Below are 25,938 nucleotides of genomic sequence, written 5' to 3'. Positions count from 1 at the left end.
TGTGCATGTAGAGCTCATGTACACTGATTTATTTATTTCGGAAATCCAGTGTATGTGACCTGTGTGCTTCAATGAAAGATTACCAATCGAGCGAAGTGAGCAACTACTTCAGGGCCCTCGTTGGCCCCATATTCACTGTGCAAGTTAGTTTGTGGTCTTTTAATTAAATTGACATTTGGTTGGCGTTATGCACTACTAAAGAAGAATATAATCTGAAATTAAACACAATCCCATGTTCACAAAAAGCATTTAAACCCAGTATTTCTGTGTCAAAGTCGACACGGTGCATATTCCTAAATATTGCTTTACCATAAATTATTTACCTATATTTACCTTGTCATATCAAAGATGTCAGGGCAACTGATGATTAATCATATCAGTTAGACATTTATTCGTACTCGTTCATTTATGAAATTATTATCCCAAATTGAAGTCTTCAGACTTCAGCTTGTTTGTCTGACCACTAAAATACTGACAGCACTAAAATATAGAGCTATCAATTCCATTTACATAAAAAATGTATTTCTACATCACACAAAGAAATAAAGTTGATGAAGTTGTTGCCATGTGAAGCATTAAAAACTATCTAGATTTTTTCCCCTTTGGTGTTTTGCATGCAACATACATCACACTGTCCACAACAATACACACACCATGGAAACGATAATCACTCTATAAACGGTTTTAATAACGCTCAAGCATTTACAGAACAATTTCCTATACATTCATGACCGTCCTGGTGACACAGTACATGCGGCAATCTGAGTAAGTAGTAGAGGTGTCTAGCTGGGTTGGTGAGAATACTGGAACTGGTTTCCCTCAGTCGTCGTGCTTCAATTTCCTGATTTTTCCCTTGTGGCGGTCGATCTCGCGCTGCATACGTTCAATCTCCTTTTTGTGGTGGTCAATTTCCTCCTGGTGATGCTGCTTCAATGCAGCCAGCTGCTCCTGCTCCTTACGCCTTGTGTGCAGATGGACGGATATAGTGGTGGGTGACAGAGAAGCAGAAGAATAAAGAGTGAGAAGAGAGTGGGAGGGAACAGAGGACAAAGAGGAATTAGGACAGTAAGGGAAGATCTACATTTTAAAGAAAAAATACACATACGATTAGTCCGCATTTGTTTGGTGTAAAAGAAAGAAAGACATACTTAAAGTACATCTCCTCCTCAGCTGCCTGCTTCTTCCCCATGGCTCCACCGGCCTCTCTGATGGACCCTCCACCACCACCACCTTTTCCTGCACCTTTTCCCAGCTCACCCAGCTGAGACAGGGGGAAATGTTTATTACAGAAACAAATACTCTGTAGAGAATATGTTTAAGAGACAGTGGCTATTCAGTTAGAAGCAGTTGGACCACATGAAAATGACCCTATTCTGAAGGTCAGTAGGGCAACAGGATTCTTTGTTTGCGAAGAGATAATTGAGGCATTTGGAACAGACCAGAAACTGTTGAATGTTTTGGGGTCATTGTTACACAGAGGACAAAACCAATAAATAGAACTGGATTCCTTTCCTACGCTATTTTAAAACACGCAGCTACAGGTGTTATATGTAGACAAAACTTGCTGCGATTTAAATGAATCCTTTGTAATTGAGGGCATTGTTGTATATCGGTCTCTAAATTGCAAGTATTCTGACCTACAATCATGTCACCAGCTGCTGTTTACTTACTTGCGAGGCAAGCTTCCGGTTAGCTAAAACTAGTCATAGGCTAATTCATTTTAAATGATTCTCACACAGCGGTATAACACTCAAATTGTGTGTTTCCAGGACGTATTTTACCTGGTCGGATGACGTTCTCAGCTGTGAGGTGACAAAACTCCTGACGGTAGGCCTAAAAAATCTCGCCATGTTTGATACTCACATGTGAAAACACTTCTGACAGGGGATCGTGTCCTTGTCCTCAAAATACGCCACAGGACGGCGCCATTATTAGCCAGACAGGGGGGGGGCGACTCCAGCATGTAGTTGGTCTGATGGGAAATCGAAGGAAGCAACAATTCATACACATTACCAAACACTACGCAACCAAATTTGATTTTAAATATAAGTAACAATTAGTTGAATATAGGGGGAGGAAAGACACCGTGTCCCTTTTTCGAAATGGTATGGTCTCAAAAGTTTCTGCGTGATTTCGCACGTTCTCTACGCAGCTGCTGTCATCACGTTAATTTCTGGTGTTTTAAAAAAAATTTTTTATTAACATGTCGATTTTTACCAAATATTACCATAAACAGATCTGCAATTCTTCTGTTTGATTGAAGCGATCAATATCGTAAAACCATTGAACTGATGAATCTGATGACTCTGCAATCGTCGGGCTCATTTCCGCCGACGACAAGGAAGTTAACCAGCAGGACTTCATATAGGATGGTGCCAGCGGAACCGCCTCCACATCAACTGTTAAAACAACATCCAGGGAATTGTAAAAAGTACATGTGTGTTCACTTGAACAATAAACTGGACTGGTCTGACCACACACATGCACCCTGTAAAAAGAGTCAGAGGAGACTCTTTCTGCTCAGGAGACTGAGGTCTTTTGGAGTGCAGGGAGCACTCCTGAAGACCTTCGTTGACTCTGTGGTGGCATCAGCCATCTTTTATGGAGTGGTCTTCTGGAACAGCAGCATCTCGACAGGAAGAGACTAAACAAACCAGTAAAGGAGGCCATCAGTGTGCTGAGGTGTCCACTGGATACGGTGGAGATGGCGGGTGACAGGATGAACAACACCTCCCACCCCATGCAGGACACTGGCAGCTCTGTACAGCTCCTTCAGCCACCGGCTGCTTCACCCCTGGTGTGTGAAGGAGAGGTACCGTAGGTCCATCCTTCCTGCTGCTGTCAGGCTGCACAACCAGCTGAGCTCCCAGTAGACCACAAAACACTTACATCTGTGCTATATTAATATCAATACACTGTGGAAATAGACATTTATTCTGCCTGTGTATATATTATTGTTACCGTAGATTGTTTACTGCCTATTGTTACATTTGATCTTACTATGTCTTGTGTGCACTTTACCCCTTTGCTTTCCCCACTGCAGGACTAATAAAGGATTATCTTATCTTATCTAATCATCAAACATGGATACTTTGTTCCTGTAAGTCAACAATACATTCTTCCTTTTTTCCACATTCAAATTTAAATAATAATAATGACTTTTTATTTCTTCATTAAGTTCCTCATGACTTTTTCCCGGCTTCTATATTTTTTTGTTATTTAATTTTCAAATAAAGTTGTAGGGACAAAAGATAAATCCTAAAAGAAAAAGAAAAACCTTGGATTTTTTTGTTTATTTTAAGCATATGTTGCAAGTTAAATATTAAGAAAGCCAGTTCACAGGCCTAGTGCTAAATGGATCCTAAGCCCTACTACATTTCTGTCCACAAGTAGTGCATTCATTAAAAAGAGACTGACACATGATTATTGCTGGCATTAAACTGAAAACTCATGAAAACTCAGTAGGTCCATTACTAAAAACTGTTGTGGAAAGACCTAAAGGATGTAGCCATGCTCCGTCATGTTTAGAAACACGTTTACTTTAAATTTTTCACAACTATTAAAAAAAATAAGGAATGCTTTGAAGGATTTTATTCAACGCACTAAAGATAGAATGCAGCCCCCTCGCTGAACAAACCAAACACTGGCTCATGTGGTGAAAGGAACCTTGCGGACCCTCTTCCCCAAGTCCCCTGTCAATACTTTGCTCGCCAGGTAACTCTGGGCTCACTCTGGCCAGAAACCAAGAGAGGAAACTAAGAAACACAGCATCAACTTAAAATTTCAAACCACAGTCAACAGTTTTCACAATTCACATCATACGCCATTACTCAAACTCATTTAAGTTACATATGTACAGGTATGGTTGGAACCTTGTCAGCAAACATATGCTTTAGAAAAAATAAAACAAGTTCCCTGCAGTGCATGTAAAAAAAATGATGTCTAAACTAAATTCAAATGAAATATTCTGCACTGCTCTGTTCATAATGCGTCCATCGTCTGAACAAAAACAGAGGCACTCACATTTTTTCACCATGACTAAGCATCTACATAGATCCTTTTCAAAATTGAGAATTTGAGTTGATGACTAGATTGACGTTTTTACTCTTGAGCTTGCCTGGAGATACTTTTAAAGAAGCAACAGTTGCACTTGAGACAAATCCAATTCTGCCCTGTGTATTTTCAAAAAGCATCGGCTTGAGTGTTTGTTTCCATCATGTCTTTTTGTTTTTCAAATCCGCAATAAATAAAAACTCAGAATGCTGTAGGATTAACCACGTTATAAGCTTAAAAAAAAACTGATGAGTCTCACAGTTGGATGTCTTGTTCACATCACAACAGAAACACAATTATATATGTTAAATTTCAGGTTTTTAAATGAAAGTCTTTTTTTTTTTTATTCTAAAAAAAAGGAAGTGTAAATAAATTGTACAGAAATAGAATAATATCAGAAACTAAACCTTCAGGTCAATCTGCTAAATGTGACCTGTGCTGCAACAATAGTTCTTGCTAAACACACATTGCCCTAATGTATTGCTCTCAGCAAGTGCATATTAGGTGTCTCTGTAGAAAGAGTGCAGACTTAAGTTCAGGCTTAAGATATTGTTTAGGCTGGCTTGTGCTGATATGTTTTGGTTTTGTTTAAAACAAATTTTCAAAAAGGGAACAAAACAGAAAGTAAGGCAAGTAAAGAAATGACTAAAACAAGAGTGTGTGAGTGGTCAGATAGGTAGAAAAAGGCCAGGGTGCATCACAGGGCCAGGAGCGGTGTGCGGAGGCCCTTTGGAGGAGGCAGCAGTCGGCCCTCCCCCTTCCAGCCCCGTCAGTCCTGCTTGATGCTGCCCAGTGCTCTGAGGCGCTCCAGGAGGGGAGGGTGGGAATAGTGCCACATGGAGAACAACCAGTCAGCCACGGGGAAGCCCAGGTTGTCTTTGTTGAGCTTGATGAGGGCAGAGCAGAGCTCGGAGGCTTTGCCCATGCTGCGGGCAAAAGCATCTGCCTGGAACTCAAACCTGCGACTCAGGACTGTCAGGCAGAAGGACAGGAGCTGCAAAGAAAAAATAAAAATTATATATGCTCAAAAATGGACGGAAACTATGTTTATCAATCCCATTCTCACCTCATTGTACGGGGAGAAGATGAACTGGAAGATAATCATCAAGCCTATTAATGTGGGTTGGCTGCCATTGAAGCCAAAAGCTACAAACAGCTCCTTGCGTCCAATCAGAACAGCAAACAGGGAGAAGCACAAGAAGGAATTCATCTGCAGAAACAGAATAAGCGTTATCAGCATCTAAAATGTCTGAGTTTGATCATGTGTAATTGGGCCAACTTATAATTTTGATGCCGACATTGAGGGGAAAAAATGTGTCACCTGACTGATGACGATATTCTTGACCATGTGGCCAAGCTTCCAGTGGCCAAGCTCATGACCCAGGACAGCAAGGATCTCCGAGTTGTTGCATCCCTTCTTGTTCTGTAAAAGTAAATGTAAGGGAACCACTTTTGAATTACACAAACAATCAGATGACTGCCAGGTCACAGGCCGATTGAACATTAATAGTCATATGTGCTGTTGATTCAGTATTGATGGTAAATGTAGTGGATTGATAAAATACATTCCTTAGTGTGCACATTTGACAGAAAAAGCAGAAACTATGAGGCGATTAGTAGATGGAGAAGTCCAAAGAGACAATCCATGTTGATTACTTTGCGTGCTGTTTTACAAAAAATACTATATAAAAAATACTGGTTTGTATGAGTGCAATAAGATCTGAATAAAGTTAATGGGCATGTAACCTTGGGCTTGGCTTTTGATTCATTGGATGTATCCTCTCTCTCTGGCTGCTCGGGCTGTGGCTCCCCAGACTTGTTGAGAGGCGAGTAGTCTTCCAGCAGAGTGTCAAAGAGTACAATGCGTTTGTTCTTAAAGAACCCATAGAAGTATGCGTTGCTGTGCGACGAACGCTTAGAACCTGGATATAGAACAAAACGTTCAAGACAAGTTAAGAGTGGTATATCTACAATCAACCTGCAGAAATATTTAAAAATAAATATGAGTTGTTAAAAAAAACAAAAAAACATGAAACATTGATGATTTCACAGCTATGTAGTCTTATTTACCTTCAACCACATACACCTTAGTAAGGGGGAAGCTTATACTCTTGGCCATATCCTCAATGTCTGTCTTCAGCTCTCCTTCTGGCAAAGGAGCAAACTTGTCGAAGAGAGGAGCAATGTAGTCAGCATAGATTGTGACAAGCACCTGAGAACACAGGAGAAGAAGACAGACGTTGGCGCGTTTTTAGTACCAAACAACCAGCCAATGTGCAATTACCGTTATCCTTTATCACGCAAAGATGCCTTTTCAACAAGTTATCTAATTGTTTAACAGAAGAACACTCGTTGCACAGAGCACCTACCAGAGAAACAGCCAGGGTGAAGAGCCAGGCGTAGATGAAAAAGTAGTCTCCACCTATCTTGATGATGTAGAGGAGCAGCGAGGTGACAGGCAGCAGGATACACTGGGTCACAATAAACTTCTTTACAGTATCCTTGAGGAAGAACCCCAACGTCTGAGAGGAGTAGAAAACATTCATTTAGAAAGGCAATGGTGGAGAATATAAAAATATGTGTGTGCATTTGAATGCCTGTCATAAACTGGTGATATTTTAAGTATCAAATAACCACACTGGACGTCAGATGTGGCTGTAAAAGAGTGTTTAGTTTAGTTCCAAGAGAAAGCTGCTGTGGTTTGTTTAAATTCATATTAGTTACAATCTATTATAATGGTGAGATGATTTTACAGTGAAAGATGGTGAATGAGGTCCTGTTGCATTATTTAATCTTTGCTGGCCATCTGCATGCTTTTCATGTTTCCAATTGTCATTGTTTTGCCAAAATACAGTTAAAACACAACCTCCATTGCAGCTTTGGAGCTCATAAGAGGATGCTAGTGTGACACATCTAAAAAACATGTTGGATCCATGTTGGTTACAATACATTATAGCAATCATGCATGCACGCAGATGACAGCTGCTGTTCTCCCCGAGGAAGGAAACTACAAACATTTAACAGCCAATTTCAGGCCTACAGAGCATGTGTGCTGTGCAGTCTGTCAGTGTACCTGCTGGTTAAAGCCATGCTTCTCCTCTATGACAAATGTGTTGTACACACTCCAGGGAAGTCCAGTGAAGGCACTGAACAGGGTGGCAAGCGTCAGAAACACGAGCGACTGGGTGATCTCGTACTCTGAACCCAATCCTATGCGAATCATCACAGAACCAGCAACATCCCACATAAATGGGATTCCACCCAGGAGCAGGATCAACTGAAAAGTTTTGAGGATAGCATAAGCCCATTACATTCACATAAATAATGAAAATTGTTCAACTGGATATACATGGTGACCTAAACAATATCCCTTTCACGTAAACAATCTGAGTAGTCTGTCCCATTCTATGTCCATTTGAAGTGACATAAGTTACACAAACTTTTTGACACTCACAGCTGACTTATATCAACACATCCTCAGTAACTACTGATTGTGAAAGTACAAGTCAAGTGATTGATGGCTTTTAAATTACTAGTTGTCTTACCGTCCCCTCGGTCTCAGAATAGAGTCCAGACCAAAAGCTGAAGTTGCTTTTATCCAGCTGATACAGACGCGACTTCTCAAATGTTTCGGAATCCATGATCTTCCAGAGTTCCTGTGGCACTTGAGTTGTTGATCTGTATGTCCTCCTCTGTGAAGGGGGAAGAGATCAGCACCAATGTTACACATGAGTTGATTTATACTCTTTGCTCAAGATACAGATTTCAGACATATGGGACATTGAGAAAACTGTACAATGACCGTAACATCTTAAAATAAAATGAATATCCAATTTTCTTAATCTTCCTTGATTTTCTCCAGGTTTATGATCCAGAAAGCACATATTTAATCTATTTGTGTATCTTGAAAAAAATATTTGTAATCCTAATTTATCAACTAGTTTATTTGATGGGTTAATTTATTGTTTCATTTATTACCATCGGAAATTACTTAGGAAAATACACTTAATTAAGCAAAACTACAAATAAGTATTGCTTAAAAAAATAAAACAATGACTTCATCAAACTGTACTTGTCCTGTTCCAATGTTCATGTTGTCAAGTAAAAAGTAATTGGTAACACACGCATTTACACTTTAGAGTCAGCCTGCATCATGTTCTACAACAATATCCTATTTCTTGGGGAAATACACCCAAATCAGAAAAAAAATGCAATTTTTAAAAACTTAAATTATAAGATTGAGAAAGTAGAGGGCTTTGTATCAGTCTCAACATGTATTGTATTAGAAACATGTCAAAATACATGCCTGCAAAACATCCTTCTACAGTTATTAAATATAAAATGAGATTACCAAAGAGAACTTTGTAAGGCGGAAATTGAATTAATTGTCATAGTTTCACAGAGTGAAAAGACATTTCAAAACACTGCTGACCATTCGTAACCTTGAAATTATAATGATCATAAAAGTATATACACACAGTATATTTACACAGGTTTGTGAGTAAACATGCTATATAAAGGCTGTGCAATAACTAGGTTAAACAAATAATGTTGTATTAACTTATATTACCTTTAAATATGCAAACACATCAAAGTAATCACAGTTTTAGTTACCTAACGTTAGCTTCTGTATTAAATTAATTAGATTTAGTCTCTTATCCCCTCAAAAGAACTTTGAGCCGGATGCTGTCAAACGATGAACTTACCTGTCTGTAAGAAAGGTATGCTTCCCATAGATACACCGTCCACGAAAATCCCAAAACGGCATAAAAGATCTGCTTCTCCACCGGCAGGTCCAATATACCTTCAACCATCTTTGCTCTGTTTTTGGTCTATGTTGTTGGAGCAGGGCTGACTAGCTCGCGCGCTAACCGTGGTGTTAACGTCACCTAGCCTGACTGGTAGTTTTAGGCTAGCAGCTATTTATCTTCCACTCTCCACACAAACAGACAGACAACACGTTGAAGTTGAATAAAGGAAACACTGTTTCCACGTTAAATCTACAGATACCGACTAATAATGCAAACTGCGAGATCCATACAGCCAGTTTTCATTCCTAAGGCTTTTACAGCTAATATCATTCCATTCATGCGAGATGCGAATCTGACGGCGAGGTGTGGCAACAAATTCTACCCCCGGGAAACGACGACGATAACTTTAGTTCCGCCACTGATTTAATTGTAGTTACACATTTGTAGGTTAACCACGAGTGTTACATTACATTACATGTCATTTAGCTGACGCTTTTATTCATTTTTGTTTGATACATGGTTAACTTTTACGTTCGGTTTTAACTAAAACGTTTAAAGACGTTATCATTGCTAAACGGTCAAAAACCAAAGAGTCTTGTCGAATAAATGAAACAAGGGAAGTGTAAACGAGTAACGTTAGATCTACTCGCAATGCACTTATACTTTTCAGTTGCTAAACTTCACTTAAGAGTGAGCCACCGAACACACATATGGAGAGGTGTCAGGACAGCGACACTCGTTCGTCACCCCTGGCTTGTTAGTTTACATTTATTTAAATGAATTAAGCCGTTTCTAATTGGCACTTTATGAAATTGTACATCTACAATTGTTGAATAAAGAAATAAAAACAAAAAAACAAGACGCTACCAAGCTGAGTGGGTGGAGCCACATTTCCTGGGAACACCCATTGTTGTTACGACAGGTCAGCTGCCGTACATCATATTTATGATTTTAGTTGATTAATCTGAGCCCCCCTTCTCTGTATACATCCTTCGAGGAACCTCGTACTTGTTTCTCATTCATTTTATTTATGTATGATTTCGCTGGTTTTAAAACAAATAAACTAACTATACTCTTACTTTTATAGTCATTTACAACAATAGGCTAAAATAATGAAAATAAATCATCCTTTTTACTATAATTTGCACTGCAGTGCCAGTGCCACAAGGAGGATCTCGGCCTTGCTGAACAATGTGGTTGGTGTTTTGAGAATTAGTTTACTGTTTAAGGCCTCCATCTTTAAAAAAAAGGTCAGTGAAGACTATTATTACCGCCGCAAGAAAACAATAATACAAAAGACAGAAGTTTTATTCAAAAGAAAATAACCTGTAAGGAGCCCCACCTTAAATGCGTGTAGTATTTTAAAAGAAACATGTAAAAACAATCTCCCACTGTCTACAATATTCCCATGCTGCAATATTGCAGAATTTATATGTGAAACTTTAATTAAACACATTTGTCTCACACACGCAGGTCCACTAAATTTCTGATAACAGCACCTTATTGCGTACCATTAATAGTAAATACTATATTACAAGCAGTGGAATAACAGACACAACACAGATGATTTTAAATTAGTTAAGTGTATTTTCAACTTAGCGAACAGCTCCTACGATGCCATTTCAGTGACTTTGCATATAAAAAACAAGTCACTTACACACTTCAGAAAGAAAAAGGCTTCGTTTCCACATTTATTTCTTTAAAAAGTGTTGGATGCATGTCCACTGCATCCCAACACTGATTTAATAGAAACCGAAGTGAAAAATAATCAAACATATTCCTCTTGTATTTTTTCAGTAAGGAAATGTTTTTTTAAGTCACATTTTCACACAACTGAGAAGGCCTTGCAATACACTACTGACCATTTCTAACAATCTGAAAATCTGTACATCATCTTGCATAACTACAATATATACATACTCACCATACTAACACATAACAGGTGTTATCTGAACGCTTTCTAATAACAGATGTAAAAAAAAGAACAACAACAACAATCCACTTGGATCCAATGTGCACTGTTTAAGCTTGTTTTTGATCTTACTGCTAATATCATTTCTATAATTATTCAGTTTGGCAACTTAAAAAGCAGCCAATCCTAATATTTTGGGAGAAAGAAAAATACTGGTGCAGATTGTAAAAATACAAAGTCATTTGTCATAGCTATGTTAAATTAACTTCCAAGAAGCATTTTGCTGTTGGTGTCTGATGGGAAGAGGTCAGGCAGGCTGGTGCTGCACACTGGTCTCCCCAGGACCACTACAGGTCTGAGGTACTGAAGCTGCTTAATAGCCAGGTCCCCACACCCAGCCAGGGCTTTGTCCAAGATGGATTTCAAGTTTTGGATTGATGTGAAGTCTCTAGTCATAGCGTGGGGCTTCAGCAGCAGGGCATGAGTGCGCCTGCTGCGGGTGAGAGAGATTCCCAGCTGGTTGTTCTCCTTAACAGAACAACTACGTCTGAAAGAGTCTCGCCGTTTCCCAGAAACGGCATTTTTGTCTTTTGGGCTCGTCTCTTGGATGAACCTCAGGAATGAGGACTCAAAGCCAGTAGGCTTGTAGGCGACAATGTCAAAAGGGTGTGGAGGAGGGCTATGAGGCTGAGTGTCTTTCAAGTTTGAAGGCGGTTCAGACAACTCGTTTTTCCGTTTTAATGGCTGGCGAACAAGAGTCGGCAACAGTACTGAACCGTTCGACATTTTTCCACCATCCTTGATGCTCGACATGCCTTGGAAGCCCTCCTCGGCAGTAAAGCGCAGCGAGCACTGTGGAGAGAGGTCAACAGTGAGGGGACGAAGAAGAGGTTTGATTTTATCCAAGCTTAATCTCTCCTCCGGTTTCTGACTGTTCTGTGTTGCTGCAGCCGTGTCTTCAGGTTGCCCACCGGTGCTCGGCTCTCCGTAAAGCACCTCATCTGCACCAACAAGGACGCCATTTCTCTCAACAGGTGGTGGCTCCTGCTCCTCCTCTGGGAACCCCAGTAAATCATGATTAGCCTCCTCCCGTGTTTCTGTCTTGATGGCGTGTAAGCTCATGGGCGCAGGCAGCCCCCCTGTGTTTTCTGGCTCTGCCTGATACTCCATTTTGCGAACTCCATTGGGGGAACACGCTTCTGTGACTGTTGGCACGGTCGACTTCCTCTGAATCAATTCCTTCAGCTGCTCAGCATTAAAAACCAGTTCCGCTATATTCTTAGAAAGCTCTTCCCGACGCATGCGGTGAACTCTCAGGTAGTGACGGTGCAAGCTCTTCAAGTACACAACAACAGAATCACAGTCCTGGACCATGCATGGGTAGGCCACGCTCATACAGCGATCCTGGCACATCTGTAGTGCTTCTTCATGAGATCTGACGGCATAGCGGCTGCAGGGATTTCTTCTCTCGCTTTTATTTTCTCCCGACACTTTCTCTACAGCCACTTCCTCTCCCATTTCCTCTGACTGTGGGGTCACTTCGGGCTTTGGACTTGATCCCTCAGCCTGCGCGGTTGAACTGGGTTCTTCTTTCTGAGGACTCTGTGGTGCGACAATAAGCTTCTTTTGGCATCCAGTAATTGACTTTTTGTGAGTGCTCTGCAGACGGACCACCAGTGAATCGTAATACTCACAGTGACTATAAAGTGTATGCTTTTTAAGTGCATCATTATGGCTGAACACCCTTGTACATCCTTCAAAATTGCATCTTATTAGCTCTGGTGGCTGAGAGTGTGTATCACGAGTGTGACGCACTAGGCTGCTCTTAAGGTGGTAGGAAGCGGTGCAGTTGGCAAAGTGACACTTGTATTGGGGCTGAGGTTCATCAAAGTTTGGTAAAGGCCTTTTCTTGGCAGGCTCTTTTCTGACTTCTGGACTGTGATGCGCATCAAAATCTTTTTCCAACAAGAGCTGAGAGCGATTGTAATGATGTATCAATTGTAGGTGGCGTACCAGGCCTCCCTGGGTGGAAAAAGCAGCATCACAGTTTTTCGCTACACAATGAAAGGGTTTACTGAATTTATCCAATATATAGCAGAGATTACTTTTGGCTACCAGACGTCTTGTCGTTCTGACCTGTTGTTTGGTCGTATCCTCACTTTCTCCCTTCTGATCGTCGTCTTTCTCTTTTCCCTCTACTTCATCCTCTCCTTCCTCTTCAGACTGAGAATGATTGTCAATGTTTTGTCCATTTTCGTTTACCACAGTTGAATTTTTTTTCTCCTGTTGGCATTGCAACTCTTTCTTCCATACTTTTTTCCCATGGTTCGTCAAGAGCTGAGATGTCTGTTGTTTAGGGTCTTTTCCCTCACACCGTATAGATGCACAGCTTATTTTGTCCACCAAAGTCTCACTCAGGTTGTGTATCTGAATATAGTGAGACCTCAACAAATGTTTCTGTCTGTGACTCCTGGAACAAAGCTGGCACACATAAGGCTTAAAAGATGTTGTTTTCAAAGAAGTCAACTTTATGGCCTGGTCTACAGTGCGGCCATGTTTGGTGTTATAGTGTCGGCGTAAGCTGTAACTCTGAGCAGTCCTAAAGATGCAACCTTTGATCTGACAGATAAATGGCTTAGCAGTGGCTAATGAGTCAACACTGCCTTCTTCATCAGCTTCTGTTGCTTGCTCAGTTTTGACTTTAACCTTTTCCTGAGGAAAGGGCTTCTTCTGAATCAACACAACAGGAGGCTTTGCCATGATTGCATGATGAAGAGATATGTGGGATGTAGTAGTCTCAGGGACCTCACTTTTCACACTGTGAGGTGATGAAGAATTCAGGTCCAGTTTACCGAACCCAACGAGAATTTCACTCAGAGTATCATTTTCAGTTTGAAGGCTTAAAGAGTTTGTTTCGTTGTTTTTGGGATGAGTGGCTTGTTTTCTTTCTTCGTCATCCTCCATGGGTTGAACTGGAGTGGAGTACTCCTCTTTTCCCTTCTCCTTACTGTCTGGCTCAGTTTCAGTCTTTATCCCTTTGGACTTTGATCCCCGCTCTTTGTCATGTTTGTGCTCTTTGTTCTCCAGTTTAAGGTGTTCTGGGTGGGCACATTTAAAATGCCTCTGGACATCTCTGGCTCTGGAGAAAGTCATGCCACACTTCTCAAAACCACAGGTGAACTTACTTCCATCAAAACACACCGCAACCAAGGTCATTGTGGCTTTGGGCTCCTTGCTATCAGATGCTTGCGAAGTGGAGGCACAACTTACTGCAGAAGAACTTAGGACTTCTCCATTTACAGTCTCTTTTGTATCAACTGACTTAGGGCGTATTGTTGCCTCACAAACCGTCCTTAGAAGTTTCCGCTTTGCCTTTCTCTGAGCCTCAAAGTCTTCTTCAGAGAAGGTGATGTTATGTGTGGATAAATGCTTCATGAATTCTTTTTTGGATAAATAGTATTTACTGCAGTCAGTGCTAGAGCAGGTAAACGCGGCATCTCTGAAATGCTGTGCTTCATGGTGATAGATTTGTCCCAGGTCGGAGAACGTGACGTAACAATCTTTGAGGTCACACTGGTAGTTTAGGTGATAGCCATGGGTCTGTTTGTGTGTGACAAGTTCATTGGAAGTACCAAACTGAGCGCCACAATCCATAACCACACACATGTAAGGCCGATCACCATAGTGAACTCTTCGATGTTTGCGGTGATGGTATGCAGAAGCAAAATGGCGTCTACAAAAAACGCACTTCTCCCGCTTGTCTCTCACCTGATGAAAATATTTAACACCGTCATCACCTTTGTGCTCGGACTTTAAATGGACATATAAGTACTTGGAATGTTTAAAAGTCCGAGTGCACCCGGTTCCTGGGCACGGATACTCATCCCGGTTCTGCACACTGAAGTGTTGGTCAATGTATTCGAATGTTACATGCTCGTCGTTGTCCACATCCGTCTCCTTCACCGTCTTGGCTTGTTGCACGATGTGGTGCAGCACATCTGGATCATGTGTGGATTTGTAATACTGCATTAAGGAAGGGTCAATGGTGATCTCACCTGGTTCAATATCATCCTCATCCACCAGTCTCTGCCCATCCTCTATCTTTATGTTATTTTTGTTAAGATGCTTTACACTCTGCACATGGTCTTTCAGATGAGGAACAAGATCCCTTCTGCTCTTAAACTTTTCCAAACACAGAGGGCAGGGGTGGTTGTTGTCCTTTTCATGTCTTTTGGAGTGGTGAATGAGTTGGGTGTCAGTGACCAACCTCTTACAAATCTGACAACAGAACCTGTGTTTCTTTGTTTCCGTTTCGCCTGAGATGTCTGCCAAGTCAGAAGACTGCCCAGGACCATCAACACTTCCATCTATTCTCTTTTGATGCTCTGATTCTACTTTCACCGTGATTCCATATGGCTCATGTTTACCCATCTCCCTTTTGTCTACAACCACCTCTTCTTCTTCTTCTTCTTCGGACTCCGGCATCAACCCTAAAAGGGCGATGCAGTGATACTTGAGAGTTTTCCAGTCCCAGAATTCAGGGTCAAAAGGCCAGTATGCTTTCAGTGCTAATAGCAGCTCGCAGCGCAGTGAGTTGGGTATCACCTCATTTTCCTGGTCGTACTTTTGGTCTGGGCGTAAGTAAAGCTCCCGAAGGGACCCAAAGACGTCCTGGCTGGGCCCGAGCAGGAACTCTGTGAGTAGGCAGGCACGCAATACTTCAAGATCCCCTGGAAGTAGGCAGGACATGGTCTTACAGACAGAGATCCTCGAGTCTGAGTCATCCTGCTTTGGAAGTTGCAGGGCTTTGACACAAAGTTCTACTGAGGCAGGTATCCCTATTTCCGCCGTCTGAAAATAAAGTGATGTAACATTAAAAAATGAAATAAATCACACACCGTTTAACATTAAATCACATTCTGAAAGTCTAAAATGTCATAGCAATTCATAGCTAAAAGATATGTACAGACCTGTGCATGTTCTGCATAGGTCAAATACATGATGAATACAAATTTGGTATCAGACTGATTTGCCAAATTGTTCTGGTTTTTTCTGGTTTGTGTAAAAACAATCCAGAAGTGCTGAATAGCAACTTTTAGTTCCTCTGTTTAGTTCATGAGGCTCCTTAGTATCTATATCTACTGCTGTGTTTCTACTGCATGGTTCGGCTCTGTATGGCCCACTTTTGGTACCAGGTCCTTTTCTCTATACTGTGTTTCCATTGGAGATTGTACCCCTTCAGTGTAGCTGTTGATTCTCAGTTGATCATCTCACAGAGGAACGTCTTCACTTTGTCAGTTGTACAGCATAGCATACATATTGTGTCTGGTGTAGTTTTGGTGCCACTTTTGAAAATTGGTCAAGTGAAAATTGCAGTCGCTATTGAGGAAAGCGTAGCAATTTAAAATGGCGGGTTTGTGCAGTATGTCATCTATCCCGGGAGACAATTCTCTCTGATCAGCTCACTTGGAACCTCAATTAAGTTGATACCAAAAATGGAGTTGTTCCATTTGTACCATTTGCAATGTTTGAGAATGGAAACGGAAAAATAACCGAACAGAGTGAACTGACCGTGACAACCTAGTGGAAACACTGCCTAACTGGTGAAAAGGGAACCTTATAGGACCAATGCACCAACTCAAACTAGTATTAAAAATGGACAGTATGGATGTTGGGCTCACCCCTGTCTGAATGACGCGGACCAAACAAAGTAAATGGTGGACGGTTTTGGCAATGGCACCTAGCTGAAGGCATCGTTCCAGAAGAGACATCGATGAGGGGTCGATCCTCTTCTGAAGCTTACTCCACAACAGAGTCAACTCCCTTTGGATAGAAAAAAATTAAGTTATTTTCAAATGTCCTTATTCTTAAAACTATAGCCTCATTCGATTGTCTTTCTGATGACCACAACAATAACAAAGAAACAAATTATTTGTTCAGGCACCTTTCATTTGACCGCAGCCATAAATACATAATGTACTTCACATGCAGTCCACCCAATCTCTTGGCCCCGAGCAGGGACTACTCACCAGGAGCAGTAAAGGCTCTGCTTCTGTAGCTGCTGTGTCAGGAAAGTTGTACACAAGATGAAGGCGGTGTTCTCCTCCCCCTCTGTCTCCAAACTACACGTGATCTCCAGTACATCCTTACAGTCGAGTCTGGATATCTGTTCAAGGAGTAAACACAATAATGACAGCTTAAAAAACAACATGACAGATAACACACCCTGTATGCATTATCTAAATTAAAGTTTGGAAATCACATGTATAATACTGGGTATAATCAATTCCTCTATACCCAGTGAGAAATTATAAATGTAAATTAGGGATGCACCATTGTGATATGCCGGATTGGTACTCGAGCTGAAGCTGACGTTGAAGTGGATGAGGTATAGATTGCTTTGTCAATGTCATTACAAAATTCTGTGTTTTCACCATCAGTTACATTTATTTAGGCATAACTTTAAATGCCACATAAATTACTTTCAATGATTATATTAAAACACAAATCAAAAAAGCACATTATGCAAATCAACACAATTGGATTAGCAATTTGTCATGGTAATGTGGCAAAATAGAGTCCAGATGACAGCCACCTGATTTCCCAATGTTATATAGGATTCTTTATAATGTTAAGTAGAAAGGGCAATATTCAAACAAGAATCAACGTCTTATATTTTGTGTATGTTAATGATTCCCAAAATTACAACTCTATAAACAAGCATATGGTAAAGCCAACACAAAAAACCATGTGGTGAGGTATTAAGATCAATACACAAATACAATATTTAAGCTTTTATATTGTATTTAACTCTTAATAATTCAATATATTGGTCCATTATATGTATCAAAATAAAGGAAAGGTTGGAATACGGGGTTGACCTACGATGGGACATGTGATCCTTTAACAGCTCTAAAAGAATGATAATATATGACTGAACCAACAAGGTTTTTTAACTGACAGCATACCGAGAAATGTGGAGTGGAGACAGACGTCAAGGCCAAACAATGAGTTTATGGAGGACTTATATGGTGAGTTTAAGGAGGACTACTGCTACACAAGTATCTTTTGTTCAAACAAACACAATTAAAATGGCACAGACAGATCAATGCCAACTCATTTTCCTTATAATCAGAAAAGCTGTGCTGGAAAGACAAAAAAAATGCCACAACGAGTCTGTTCCTCAATCTAAAGTCCTCTTAAGTCTCCATCTGCATGTGAATTTGGGGCTCTATTTTTGGAGACGGTGCACTATATAAATAGACAGCTTTTTATATTTATATTTAAAAGATTTGACTTGCAAATATTACCACATTTATTTTATATTACCAGTAGGGAGAGAATTATCCTGTGGATGTTTGTGTGTCCGACTTCTAACAATAGATGGTGCTTCATCTGGGCTCTGCCAGAGTCTGACAGCCTCCTGTGACACCCTCAACACATCCGCCCTCAACACATGTCTCTTCATGCATGTTGACCGGAAGCTGGACATTTCAACCATTTAACTATTACTTTAAACTGTTTAGACCTCTCATTCAATCTTGATTGCAACATCTAGGTCATAGGTCTTACAGCCAACTTAATATGTGGCTAGATTTGTCTCGCCTGTCTGAAACATCGCCATTATGCAACATTTAATCACAGTAGTCAAAACTGACCAAATGAGGCTCAACTGTATGACTATGCTAAAAGAGCATCATGGCAATAACTTAAAGTCTAGTCCAAGTATTTCTCTCCTTGTTCACAAACACAAAGTGGTGCACTACCTCCACGATGGCCTCTTCATTGGGCAGCAGGTGACAAAGCAGAGAGGCAAATGTTTGACGAAAGGTAGCTTGGTTGGAGATGACGCTGCATTCAGTGCACGCTTTGGCCAGCACCACTGCCTTGGCTACTTCCCCCATCTTCTCCAGGTGCTTCACGCGCATCTCCATAAAGCCCTCGCCCTCCAAGCTGATGTATGCATCAACTAGTGACAGAATGCAAAGAAGATTTGATTAGCAAACTACCATTTACAAATAAAATGACCTAGAAAAGTTAATTATATTCCAACCTTCTTCTAGATTGGTGGGCTGGCCGGTGAGGAGAGATGTAAGGACAGGGTTGCTCCACGCTCCTCCCTCTCCTGTGATCTGGAGTAAAGCTTGGAGGTCTGTGCTACCATACTGTAGCAAGGTATCATGGGCAATCTGCAGGAGACACATGCCTTTTTATATCTAAATACAATTTAAAAAAACAATTTGTTCAGTTCCTGAAAATTAAACGAATAACTCAGAAAATCGAATAAATAAAGGCCATTTTCTCCGACATTGTGGTACACACTTCCACTACTACCATGCAAGAGATGATTAGTTTTACAAATTGTCAGAATCAAATTGCAGTTTTAATAGTTTGTTACTCAGGACTATCTAAAGCTACCGCTTTATGGGTTGTCAGTCATTTCTTTGTGTGTTTTGTCATCACATTCAAATATTACACGGCTTCACGGTCCTCAACAAGGGGCAAACAGAACTTAAACACTGCAGTCTGCACCAGCTATCGGAAGGCTTTTGATAACATTTGCTGAGGCACGAAACAGAATGGCCTTTTTCTATACACCACCTCATTTTTCTCGAGGAAAGGTCTGTAACCCATCAGCAAACAGTGTTTTGAAATAAGGTCCTGTACCTGAACAGAGTGGTGGAACTGAACCCAGGCTTCATACGGGATTTCATTCTCAGGCACCGACAGAAGTAGTTCAAAACAGCTCCTACAAGAAATGACAACAAGATTAAATAGATGTATATTAATTAGGATACTTATGGAAAGTTTTATTCCTAACCCATGAAAAAAGAAAAAAAACTGCATCCATGAAGTCTGGAAATTGTAATAACTAGTCTGTGATAGTTCCAAAATGTCAGGTGGTACAACAAAGTATTCTCAGGCTCTGAGTTAACGTTACATATCCATACATGAAATGAGGATTGTTTGAAAAAAGGAATGAAGAGTGACGACATGTTTTTTGGGTTGAATCACATACTTTTCACAGCTGTCACCAGTAGAGTCTTTGTGTAAGACTTTGTATTCAGCTTAAAACACTAAAACATTTGCATACGGAGGTAGGGTAGCCCGCAGCAATGCGGGCGTGGCGATGAACCAATATACATAATGAATCTCTAGATGACCGTATCAGTAGACAATCAGTCATTTCTTTCAGAGATTACATACGTAATGGGTTTATGCTGTCATTTGCTTTCACTGCTGTGAGTTTGTGTGCTGTGTGATGTTATTTTTTATTCATTTGTTTTTATTGTATAGCTTTTAGGATGATTTTTAAAATGTTTTGTTAAGCGTCTGAGCGTCTACAAAAAGCGCTATATAAATTAAATGTATGCATCCATCACCACTGTCAGCCTGTGCATGCTTTTGTAATTATTACTGTATTAATAGAATTGTAATTATTACTGTATTATAGCTTTGAGACGAAACAACGTATTACATGACCTGTAATACACCCAGGTTTTTTTTTTTTTAAATCATACATTTCTATATTATCTATTCAGAATCTTGATTTGGTGGGTAGTTTATAAGAAACCTGAACCAGCTGCCCCGAAAATGGGTCGAAAAGACAAATGACAACCCAGCAATCTGCACATTCATCCAGTCCGCTATATGAAGGGTGTCTCATACTATACTGTATACTATACTGATGTCCGAGTGAAGAACTGAATCATCAAAGTATAGATAAGTGAAATGTATAAAGCAAATGCCTGAATTAATAATACATTAGGCAAACTAAGAATTGTAAGCTTGTGTTGGCTTGGTTCTATTTTTCAGTACTCACAAAGCTAGTCTCTTCAAAACAAGGGCGACTCTGTCCGACTCTGCAGTGAGGTGAGATCGGGCCGCAGCAAAACAGTTTATGGACAGACAGTAGACCTCCAGAAGAGGCAGACCATGCTCCATGGAGTTCCTGCTCCCAGCATAGTGCATCAGTGCCTACAAACACACACAAATGTCACAAAATGTGAACAACAAAGAAAAACAGTTATGTCAAAGTAAATTACTCAGTGAACAGCAGAGACCAGGTGAGAAAGTCATTTGTCTAGATAAACAGAGGTTTCCCACCTAAGGGAGATACCAGTCTACACCCGAATGATCCCAACTGACACCTGTTTGGTGTGAGATGCTCATGATTGGGCCTGAGGGGACTAGATAGTACAGCATGCCAAAAACCTGAACCTTGGCACAAACTGACAAACATGCAAAAAAAATCTCACATTAAAAAGGTTAAAATCTTAAAAATTAAAAATCTCACATTAAAAAGGTGGGACACATACAGTTATATCTTTTCACTTTAATTACTTACGGAAATGTGTAATGATTGCAAACTTAATTACCTTCCTTCGTTCAATAAAATCCAAACATAAAAATGTATTTCTCTGAATTATACTAACATGACACTTTAAAATATGTTACAAAAAAGATATTGCAGTACAGAAAATGTTCTGTTCCCTTATTGACACTTTACTTTGAACAAGGAGTGTAATGTTCGTAGCCTGCCGCATCACACATTAAATGATCACTATCTATATCCCAGAAGTCCCGTTTTCCAGACAGCAGAACCCTTGCTGGTTGCTGCTTATGTCTACAGAGGCACTACATTAATTCCCTTTAGTCTAAAAATATGGTGCCCTCTCAAAGGGAGCCAAGAATAAGGTCTCAACCCTGGAGACCCATGTCAGTGTACTAATTATGTCCAGACTACTTCCGACTTCAACAGAAAATGAATACAACACAAACTTGCTTTAATATCAACCCCAAAAACGCATTTGTCCAAGTCAGTATACAATAAGATGTGTCCATTAAACTAGTTATTTTTGTAGAATTTCCTTTCTAGCATTACTCCAATGTATGACTATACAATGTAAATTACACTATATTTTTTGACATTTCTTTGTTTGAATATACACTGTTTTTGTAATGTGTGCATATCACTGCCAGATATAAATATGCTGTATGTACTTAATATACTGTAAATATCCACCTATGTCCTTCATATAAAAGCAACCAGATTATATTTGTCATTCAAAATGTATTCCATCATATTAGCACTATTGTATTTATGTTACACACACACACACGAAATTACCAAGAGAGAATGATCTCTTTCATGTAGTTATATGTGTACATGCAAGTATCACTTTAGGCAACCTTAAAACAAACCTGAACGTATCGTTTAAAACAACAGGCTCCATCCGAACAGTACAACTGTAAGTGGCCTGGCTAATGAATAACTATTCTCTACTATCAAATTTGGCTGCTGACCAAGTTTTATTGGAAGAAACGTACAATTGCATTTAGCAGTGAACATGAAAGTGCTTGTTTTATAAAGCAGCTAACGTTACCACCTGAAGGTGAACATGAAGGCAGTTCCCCCATTATCACCGGTAATAACATTTGTTTTTACACTAGTCACGATTAAATAATATTGAGAATGAAAAAGTCTCCATTGTTATCAACATAAAAACAATGTCAGACCTACAATATTACACTGTAACGTTTGACATCGCAGCATTTGACACGACAACTTAAGCTAACGTTAAAGCATGCACATTATTTGTAACAACTTCTGAAAATGACCTTACTTTAAATGTCATTTTCGCAGTCGTTACCACATTACGCCGCAACTAGCGAGTAAATTTGGATAAACATGCCGCCCCGCCCCACACAAATGCAATCATGCATGATGCACAAGCTGTGGCAATGGCATGTGTATACAAGCAACCGTGAGGTTTCCCTTTATCACAGTGTGTTTTGAAATCAGACCAAGCTGCGCGAGTTAACGTTACATCACTGAGCTCACCGTAAAAACTTAAACCAGCCAACAGGCAACACATTACTCAGCTGACAACGTCACATTACCATTAGCCCGATGATATATGAGTTACAGTGTCGAAGCGTGAAAGTATATGCATGCGTGAATACGAATAAAAAGACAGCGCAGTAACTGCACGATTACAGACCAAGCCTAAACTTGAACAGGTAGTTAGCTAATGGACCAGCATCCGTCACAGATTAGCTGGAAAAGACAACCGTTGGTGAGCTAACGGGGAGCTAACAGTCGCTCCGCTGCTAGCTACGTGTGTACGTTACCTGGCAGAAGTTGTCGCAGTACTCCGTGGAAGACGCTGTGCATAATTCCTGCTGCCTGAGTACGTCTTCAAATGCTCTCAGTGTGGCCAGCAGGGTTTCCATTGCCACCAGAGTGTCGTCGGCCGTGTCCAGGGCCCGGTCACTCCATTCGTGCTCCGGTTCGACATTATTCTCCGCCATCTTCGCTCTCCGCCACAGCGCGTAAGCAGTGCGGTCTGACGCCGCCTTCAAGTGCTGTCGGAATATTTAAATTAAGTCGGTTAAACTTCACACGAACATAATGGCAAATGGGGACAACTTGGAGACATTAGAAATTAAGTTTATTTCTATTATTTGCTGTTAATGAATACACCTTAAAAATATATATATTTCGTGTAAACATTATGACGTTTCATCCTGGAGCATATAGTTTATTAATAAACGACAACCATATACACTTCTGTTACAGATTTTAATCTAACCATAACTACACCTTCATTGGAAAAGTAAACGAAGAGCGCTGGAAATCATGAGCTTGACCATAAATGTACCTGATAGCTCCACTTGTCAGGGAGCATCGACATGTTTGCGCTCGGCAAACTTGTGCACGATGTAACTGTAAAATAGTCCTGCTATTTTAATGCGTTCCCACTCAATATGTGCTATGTACTTAATTTAATATGAATGAGAGTTAGTTCAGTAAAGAAACATAAAGAATAGGCTTATGCAAATATTAATGTATGTATTTTGTGGTTTGATTTATCCATTAACTTTGTTTACTACTCATATTTCATGATTATAGCATGACATCATGTTTCCTTTTTTGTTTACTACCTTACTACATAGTGATGTGTAGCGCCCCCTACAGTAATGTATTTTGTTTGTACGTCCCTTGACCCGGAAGTACAATTCATTCCTCTCGGCCACGCGTGGTAAAGGTAAGAAAAGCTAAACTTTGTGTTTTTAGAAGGAAATCTGCTAAATCGCTTGTTTTCTTGAGCTGATAATTTCTGATGGACACACATTTCACTGCACAAGACCCGATTTGATGGCGTGAAATCCGTGTCCGTGTTTAAAACGTCTACATTGGCTGATTTACGGGTTTCTACTCCAGGATTGACTATGGGCAAGTCCAGACAAACGGGAAACCACAAAAGTGACGCAAAGAAGCACATTGCAAGGACATGGAAGAACAAACACAAGACTAAAGACCTGGACCAGATCCACGCAGACATGAAGCCTGAGATAGCAGCCGCTCTGCTCCACCAGGAGGTGGACATCGATGTGACGGGATGTGCTCAACACTACTGTTTACACTGCGCGTGAGTTGAGATGAATTGTACCCGTTTGTCCTAAAAGCGGGTTGAATGAGGATAACTCTTGTTGTCGGTCATGATCCTTTACTTCAAGTCTCATCACAAATTGTAGATGAGCTGCACTGACCAATGGTGGCGGAAGTATTTTACTTAAGTAGCATTATCACAGTGGCAATATACAAAGTGCTGCATTACAAATCTTACTAAATAAAAGTGCATTAGCATCAAAATCGTCTTACTGTATTGAAAGTACTCATTATTGTAGAATGACACATTTGAAAATAATGTACATTATTGTTAATATATGTTAATTATTGACTCAGTGTGTAGGCATCACATGTTGCAGCTGGTAAAGGTGGGGGCTGATTTCACCTACCTTCGATACTGCACGTTAGCTTAATCTACAACAATACATCATACATTATTAATTCATCTTTGGTGTTATTAAGCAGAATACCAAGCAGCCCAGATATTGACTGTATTGATTCTGAAACTGACAGAATGTCTTGCGAATCCTGAAAACAACTCATCTTGTTTCTGTGTGACTAGTTGTGATTTGTCTCTTTTGCAAAAGAGATCTTTAACTCATTAAAAATACCTGATTTAAGTTATGATAAAACTATATTTTGGAGTTAGTTTTTAACACTGTCACTTCATGTCTTGCAGGAGATACTTTGTGGATTTGAGGTCCATGAAAGAGCACTTCAAAACTAAAGTGCACAAAAGACGGTAAGGCACCATATTTCACCCATGCATTCTTATATTATACACTCACATTTTAGTGTGGAAAATGGTTTGCTTCGTTTCTGTTCCCTATAACTGCAGTGGCCAAGTATCCCTGTAATCTTCAGAGATTCCCTCTTCGTCTTTCTCCATCCAGGTTGAAACAGCTCAGAGAGGGGCCCTACACACATGCAGAGGCCGATAGAGCAGCGGGGATGGGCTCCTACATCCCTACACCAAAAGTTGAAGTGAAGACACAGACCGTGGAAGAGGACATGGACTGAGGGCTGCTTACTTGAACTGATCAATGCAATTAAAAAATGAATGATGCTTATACTATCTCTTGCTGTCACAGGTGTTGAGTGCATTGTTAAATGTTGTTTTGTGATACACTTTTCAGCTGTTAGACATCTGTCTATCAACAGAATCAGGAAAGGCTCACCTTAATCTGGTTAATGTAATGCAACATGTTCCTATCTAAATATTGAGTATTTGTGGAATGCTAATGAACTATAACATAGAGCTGATATTGAATGCGTTCTTATGGGACTACAAAGTTTAATTAAAGCATTGTTTCCTCAGTTTTTGTGTACCTGACTCCTGTCTACCATGCTCATAACCTGAAAGAAAGGGTCACAAATAGACTTAATTTTAAAGGATCACAAACCAAAAAAGGTTGGGATGAATGGGGTTAAAGGTACTTTAGTTGGAGGCCTTCGGGCCATGTCTTGTTATCGGCAACATCACATTTAAGAAGTTATTGATTCAACATTGTAATGGTCAAACACACATGCCAAATAATGACCGCAGTCTGAATCTATCTTGGGATTTTAATTGCTTGTGGCTGGTATACCCTTTGTTTATCCCCACATTTCAACTGCAGCATGAAAACCCCTAAAAAAGTAAATGTGAAATTTATTTATAACGCGTGTGGAAATTCTAAAGGCTATTCCAGCAGAAACTGAGCCTTCCCGTCCACTGGTAAACATGAAACTACACAAAATAACAGTGTGCATTGGCAGAGAAACATAATTGAGGCTTTTTAGCAGACATTCCTTGGACGAACAAT

General features: G+C 40.2%; 4 protein-coding genes across 4 annotated transcripts; 1 reads left to right on the top strand and 3 right to left on the bottom strand.

Moving 5' to 3' along the window:
• Positions 1–666: 666 nt before the first annotated feature.
• On the bottom strand, positions 667–1,925 carry atp5if1b (ATP synthase inhibitory factor subunit 1b). The gene is made up of 3 exons (XM_034525655.1): positions 1,782–1,925; positions 1,149–1,261; positions 667–961 (listed from the first exon to the last, which is right to left on the bottom strand). The coding sequence occupies exons 1-3, from the start codon at positions 1,848–1,850 to the stop codon at positions 820–822; spliced, it is 324 nt and encodes a 107-aa protein (XP_034381546.1). The 5' UTR covers positions 1,851–1,925; the 3' UTR covers positions 667–819.
• Positions 1,926–3,576: 1,651 nt separating this feature from the next.
• On the bottom strand, positions 3,577–9,207 carry zmpste24 (zinc metallopeptidase, STE24 homolog). The gene is made up of 9 exons (XM_034525454.1): positions 8,760–9,207; positions 7,599–7,745; positions 7,127–7,330; positions 6,423–6,575; positions 6,124–6,265; positions 5,800–5,975; positions 5,375–5,476; positions 5,120–5,263; positions 3,577–5,047 (listed from the first exon to the last, which is right to left on the bottom strand). The coding sequence occupies exons 1-9, from the start codon at positions 8,865–8,867 to the stop codon at positions 4,823–4,825; spliced, it is 1,401 nt and encodes a 466-aa protein (XP_034381345.1). The 5' UTR covers positions 8,868–9,207; the 3' UTR covers positions 3,577–4,822.
• An 889-nt stretch (positions 9,208–10,096) lies between these two features.
• Positions 10,097–23,425, bottom strand: rlf (RLF zinc finger). Its single transcript, XM_034563150.1, has 9 exons — positions 23,382–23,425; positions 22,852–23,085; positions 20,540–20,694; positions 19,384–19,465; positions 18,770–18,905; positions 18,483–18,685; positions 16,746–16,882; positions 16,398–16,539; positions 10,097–15,567 (listed from the first exon to the last, which is right to left on the bottom strand). The coding sequence occupies exons 1-9, from the start codon at positions 23,412–23,414 to the stop codon at positions 10,978–10,980; spliced, it is 5,712 nt and encodes a 1,903-aa protein (XP_034419041.1). The 5' UTR covers positions 23,415–23,425; the 3' UTR covers positions 10,097–10,977.
• Positions 23,082–25,451, top strand: znf593 (zinc finger protein 593). Its single transcript, XM_034563151.1, has 4 exons — positions 23,082–23,768; positions 23,945–24,152; positions 24,813–24,875; positions 25,027–25,451. The coding sequence occupies exons 2-4, from the start codon at positions 23,953–23,955 to the stop codon at positions 25,151–25,153; spliced, it is 390 nt and encodes a 129-aa protein (XP_034419042.1). The 5' UTR covers positions 23,082–23,768; positions 23,945–23,952; the 3' UTR covers positions 25,154–25,451.
• The last annotated feature ends 487 nt before the right edge of the window (positions 25,452–25,938 follow it).

Source organism: Cyclopterus lumpus, chromosome 22 (genome assembly GCF_009769545.1).
Source record: "Cyclopterus lumpus isolate fCycLum1 chromosome 22, fCycLum1.pri, whole genome shotgun sequence".
In the NCBI taxonomy this organism is placed as follows: domain Eukaryota; kingdom Metazoa; phylum Chordata; class Actinopteri; order Perciformes; family Cyclopteridae; genus Cyclopterus; species Cyclopterus lumpus.
This window is presented reverse-complemented; position numbering and strand designations above follow the sequence as displayed.

Coding starts and splice junctions, on each gene's coding strand:
- rlf (XM_034563150.1), bottom strand. CDS start 23,414: ATGTCGATGCTCCCTGACAAGTGGAGCTATCAG. Junction 18,906..19,383: donor AGTTCCACCACTCTGTTCAG/GTACAGGACCTT, acceptor TGTCTCCTGCAG/ATTGCCCATGATACCTTGCT. Junction 15,568..16,397: donor TCCGCGTCATTCAGACAGGG/GTGAGCCCAACA, acceptor CTTTATTTTCAG/ACGGCGGAAATAGGGATACC.
- zmpste24 (XM_034525454.1), bottom strand. CDS start 8,867: ATGGTTGAAGGTATATTGGACCTGCCGGTGGAGAAGCAGATCTTTTAT. Junction 7,746..8,759: donor CATACCTTTCTTACAGACAG/GTAAGTTCATCG, acceptor CCCCCTTCACAG/AGGAGGACATACAGATCAAC. Junction 7,331..7,598: donor ATTCTGAGACCGAGGGGACG/GTAAGACAACTA, acceptor AAAACTTTTCAG/TTGATCCTGCTCCTGGGTGG.
- atp5if1b (XM_034525655.1), bottom strand. CDS start 1,850: ATGGCGAGATTTTTTAGGCCTACCGTCAGGAGTTTTGTCACCTCACAG. Junction 1,262..1,781: donor TGAGAACGTCATCCGACCAG/GTAAAATACGTC, acceptor CCCCTGTCTCAG/CTGGGTGAGCTGGGAAAAGG. Junction 962..1,148: donor GAGGAGGAGATGTACTTTAA/GTATGTCTTTCT, acceptor TCTGCACACAAG/GCGTAAGGAGCAGGAGCAGC.
- znf593 (XM_034563151.1), top strand. CDS start 23,953: ATGGGCAAGTCCAGACAAACGGGAAACCACAAAAGTGACGCAAAGAAG. Junction 24,153..24,812: donor CACTACTGTTTACACTGCGC/GTGAGTTGAGAT, acceptor CATGTCTTGCAG/GAGATACTTTGTGGATTTGA. Junction 24,876..25,026: donor ACTAAAGTGCACAAAAGACG/GTAAGGCACCAT, acceptor TTCTCCATCCAG/GTTGAAACAGCTCAGAGAGG.